At 58.0% G+C, this 4,781-nt stretch overlaps 1 protein-coding gene across 1 annotated transcript in view; it reads right to left on the bottom strand.

Annotated features, from left to right (window-relative positions):
• The window catches only part of MINDY4B (MINDY family member 4B), a 6,093-nt gene extending 2,984 nt beyond the window's left edge, over positions 1-3,109 (bottom strand). Inside the window, exons 1-5 of the mRNA XM_027685914.1 lie at positions 2,973-3,109; positions 2,696-2,723; positions 1,961-2,095; positions 1,128-1,247; positions 265-356 (exon numbers count right to left, since the gene is read on the bottom strand). Of these exons, the coding sequence (XP_027541715.1) occupies positions 265-356; positions 1,128-1,247; positions 1,961-2,095; positions 2,696-2,723; positions 2,973-3,109 (512 nt within the window). The remainder of the gene's footprint in view (positions 1-264; positions 357-1,127; positions 1,248-1,960; positions 2,096-2,695; positions 2,724-2,972) is intronic.
• Between the last annotated feature and the right edge of the window lie 1,672 nt (positions 3,110-4,781).

Below are 4,781 nucleotides of genomic sequence, written 5' to 3'. Positions count from 1 at the left end.
CACCAGGGGCTGTGTCACACCAGGGGCTGTGCCCATGGCACCAGGGGTGGGGGGCGTGTGCCACCATCCCAAACCAGAGGATTTGGGGGGAAGAAGCCTTGCCCAGGGGTCAGCCAAGGCTTCTCCCCCGGTACAAATCCCCACCTGTAGCTGCACAGCTGAACCTGGGTCTGGTTTAGCTGAACCCAGCAGCTGGTCTGCCTGAGTCCAAGGAAGGCAAGGAAATAATTCCCGTGTGTCCCATGGGAAGGCTCAGCATCTTACCTGTCCAGGTGAGTATATTCCGTGTCTCTTGTGAAGAGCAGGTATGTGATGATGTGTGCTTGTACAGCCATCAGAACAGCTCTTGTTCCCCCCTAGGGACAGAAAGACAAATCCCCCTGTGTGAGGAGCAGATGCCATTCCCAGCAGTCCCTGGCCAGGAGGAAAACGGGAAGCCCTCGTGGAGAGAAAGCTGTGGGATGGCCCTGGCTGTGTGCTGGGGACAGCAGGGGTCCCATGGGTGCCCTCCCTCCTTCCCTCCCTCCCTCAAAGTGCTCTGCCCCAGGGAATGTCCCCCAGCTCCATGCACCATGTGTGCTTGGAAGCCCCACAGTTTGTTTTTTCTCCCCTCCAGTCTCACAGCAAAGGGTCAAACGTCCCAAGGCAGCCTGGGGCTGATGTGAGGCTGTGCAGGGGGGTGGCTGTGCCTGCTCCCTGCCATGCTCAGGGTCAGGGCTGTGGTACCTTCAGGGAGCACAGAGCCTTGGAATGCAGGGAGTGGTGCCTGTGGCTGTACCCAGCGTTTCAGCCTCCAGGTGATTTAGGGGATTTACAATTTGAGTGTTTATCTTGGGCTTCTGCTGTTTTGGGTGCAGTGTTGTGATGATAAACAAGGAAGAAGAAAAAAACCTCACTCCTTTGGTAAATGACAGGTGACTTCACCTGTTGGATGCCTAGGTGGAGCAGGAAGAATTAGGTAAGTCTAATTCTCAGAAAAGAAAAGGAAAGTCCTGGTGCTTTGTGCAGCCTGCTGCCTCTCCTGAGCCCTCCTGTGTGAACATCTCCCAGAAGGGTATCACAGCCTGTCCTGCAGCCAGCTGCTGGCTCTGGGCCATCCATCCCACCCCAGCTTTGTGACACTTCACCTTTCCTGCCTGCAGCGCGTAGGCCAGGTCAGAGTGTGGCTGGTGGAACCCGAAGTGTGCTGCTGCCCACTCGCAGCTGAACAGGGGGGTTGTGTTCCCAAACAGCAGCTTCTGCAGCCCCTGCAGAGGAGGAGCCAGAGGGGGGTCGGGTCCCAGCACGGGGGATGAGCTGTAACGTCGGGAGGTCTGGGGGTGCAGGTGGGGTGAGCTCACAGCACTGTCACACTGTCACACTGTCACACTGTCACACTGTCACACTGTCACACTGTCAGCCCTCACAACTTCAGGGCAAAGGGGATGTTTGGGCTCAGTGAGGGACTTCATTCAGTGCTCAGCCACTGCAGTGAGGTCACAGCGTGTAATAACCTCTGTCTGGGTACAGGGCACTTTTTGGGGAAGGCCTGCACTGCCCTCACCCCCAGAACCTCCGAGCTGCTGGACAGCGGCAGCAGCGCCCTCAGGCATCGGCAGGAGCTGGAATCGCTCACTGATGGGGTAAAAAACCTTTTTCAACCCAAACGATCCTATGATTCCATGATCCTGACTCCCATCTGAGGCTGTTTGTCAGGGGGGGCCCCAAAGTGCAGGTAAACATTTCCCGTTGTCATTTGACTGGTTCTCTCACGAGAATTATTGCGGATCAGCTCGAAGGTTGTGCTGCAGCCCTGTTCGTTCAGAGTCTCATAAATAATGCATCCCCAGCCCATCCCCTGCTCAGGGGACAGCAGGCTGCAGCCCGCAGCCGCCCGAACGCCGGGAAAGGCTCCCGAGACTCTTTCTCTTGAGGAGATTCAATTACAGCTCATGCTTAATTCAGCAGGCAGGCAGCTCACCATCGCCGTGCCCGGGGAGAGGGGGCGGCCCGTGCCCGGAGGGAGCAGGAGGGGCTGCGGGATGGTGGAGGGGGGCTGCGGCCCCGGGGGCTCCCCGGCTCCGGGTGGTCCATCGGCAGCTCTGCCCCGGCCTCGCTGCAGGGAGAGGAGCAGACGGTGCATCAGCCAGGGCTGCTGCTCTCACGCACCCGAAGTTCCCCCCCAATGTTCCCAGGGGGGTGGGCACAGTGCCCGGCCGCAGGCTGGCGGGGAGGGGAGACACACGTGCTGCCCTGGAACATGGGTGCCCCTGACTTCCAGCTGGTTTCGGGCATTCCCAGCACATCCCCACCAGCTGGTGACTGGAGCAGGGACTAACACTGTGTCTGAATTACAGAGAACACCCTTCAGTGCCTCCCAACCTAAGGGCGCAGCAAGTTTTCCAAACACTTGCATTTTGGAAATGTTAGCTCGTTATCCTTTTTCCTGTGTTCTAAGACTGACTGTGGAAACCACTAGTTTTAGACAGAAAGGTTAATTTGTGTTGGACTGCTCTGCCCCTTTGATTTAGATCAGGGACACTTTCAGAATACCCGAAGAATACGTCTGTTTCTCGAAGGAGCAGCATGAGAAATGGATCTTCACAGAGACCTGGGCTGTGGGTACGGGTGTGTGACCTCCTCAATGTGCCAACCCGGCAGGACAACCCAAAACCCCCCAGACAAACACCAAATGTTGCCTTTGGAAAAGAGTTACCTGATGAATTGTGTTGTTGATTTCCAAGCTGAAAAGGTAAATAAAGCACAATTTAAAAAACCCAACAGAGGCACTGCTGGCATATGGAGAAACCGGAGTCCAGCCAGAAGAGAACCCCAGAACAAAGGAAGAATAAGAACTGTAGCACTTGTATTACAGAAACACAAGGACCTTTTGTCATCGGCACATGTTTTGTAATAAAACATAACTTTAAAAATCACATTAAATAACCACCTGGAATTAAAAACGTGATAAAGAAGTAGAATAAAAGTCTTACCCACGGAAACTAAAGATTTCTCTCCATTTGTTCAGATCAGAGATTCTGCTGACGATCTCCTCCAGCTCTGTCGGCGCGGCGTGTTCAGCCCCCCTGTCACCCCCCACAGCCTCCTGCTCAGCCCCTCGGTCACCCATCGCAGCCTCCTGCTCAGCCCCCCTGTCACCCATCGCAGCCTCCTGCTCGGCCCCCCTGTCACCCCCCTCAGCCTCCTGCTCGGCCCCCCTGTCACCCATCGCAGCCGCCGCGCTCCGGGCGATGCTCCTGTCGATGCTCCTGTCGATGCTCCGAGCGATGCTCCGGGCGATGCTGCGGGACGGCAGCACTGAGGCTGCCGGGGGGCGGCTCCCTGACCCCCCCACGGAGCGGCACCGACCCCCCCGCCCGTCCCCCCGTGACTGCACCGTGGGCAGAGCCCGTCGGGCCCGCGCCGCTCCGCGCTGTGCCGGCGGCGTCGGTGTTCGATGCCGGGAGAGCGGGGAGGATGCTCAGGGGGGCTGCTCGGGGGGCTGCCCGGGGGAGCTGCTCGGGGGGCTGCCTGAGGGCGGCGGCAGGAGCGGGGGGCAGGAGGGTGAGTATTTTCCAGCACGGAGCAGGAGACGGGGTGTTTTCCAAAGCGGGGCTGTTTTCCAGTGTGGGGCGGGAGCGGGGGCATTTTCCTGGATGCCGGGGGTCCCTGCTGGGGTCCCCCCAGGGTTCGTGCTGGGCGGCCGTGCCTCTGTCGCTTCTGCCGGTCAAACACACAAATATTGTCACGATTTTATTTTGCTCGTAAGGAGTGGTTTTCCTTAGGAAACTGGATATGAAGGCAAATAACAGCCGTGCTGATGCTCGGGAGCGGGGCGGGGATGGTGGAGCCGGGCTGAGGGACCCCGGTGAGGACACCCGGACCCCGGGTCGGGGCTGCTCTTGCCTGCACAGCAAAGGGAGGGGTTTGGGTTTGCTGTGTAGTAAACGATACCATGAGATGCAATACAAATTATATATTAAGAACATACATCAGCATTAGGAAGAATATGCATATGGATTAAGAAGAAAACTATGAAAAAATGTCGGTGTCGTGGTGACTTGCAGCAGCCCTTACACATTGTCAAAATCCGTGGAGAAGCAGGGGCAGGGCTGCCTTGGGAAGGTGTTTGGGTAGCAGGGATGCAGCTGACAAACCTCCACAAGAACCCAGGAGTGTTTTGCCATTCACTGTAGATGTATGAAAAAAGGCATCGAGGTGAGTGAGGCCTCGTTGGCTGGCGGTGCCCGAGGTGCAGAGGGCTCAGATACCTGGTAACTGGGCCCGTTTTGGAGCCGGGGACTGGGTGGGCGCGGGGTGGGATCCCTCCTCACCTGCAGCCGGGCGGGATTGCTCCTCACCCGCAGCTGGTGCAGCCCCGCAGATAAATTGGTGGCTGGGGCAGGGGCTGTCTCCTCGTGTCTGCTCCGTCTCCGTGTCCTGTGAGGAGCAGCTCGTCTCCGAGGCACCCAGGTAATCCCGTGGGGGTGGTCTTTGCTCCCATCTCGGTAGCTGGGCTGGCTCTGCCGTCCCTGCGGGAGGGTCTGTTGCTTTGAGTGACCCGGGGATGCCTCAGGGTGTGAGGGCTGCTGTGTCTGTCTGTTCTGGCTTCCTGCACCAGACCTTGCCGTGTTCCTTCCTCAGTCCCTGCTGAGCTGCAGTGTGCCAGGGAGCCTGTCTGTTGTGTTATTGCTGCCCTTTCCAAGGGTTCTGACTTGGTTTGTTGTTATTTGATAAGAGTTTGCCGGGCTGCTCTCCGGGCAGGGCTGCTCTCCGGGCAGGGCTGCTCTCCGGGCAGGGCT

This window comes from Neopelma chrysocephalum, unplaced genomic scaffold, assembly GCF_003984885.1.
Source record: "Neopelma chrysocephalum unplaced genomic scaffold, ASM398488v2 Primary Assembly neopelma1_69, whole genome shotgun sequence".
In the NCBI taxonomy this organism is placed as follows: Eukaryota; Metazoa; Chordata; class Aves; order Passeriformes; family Pipridae; genus Neopelma; species Neopelma chrysocephalum.
This window is presented reverse-complemented; position numbering and strand designations above follow the sequence as displayed.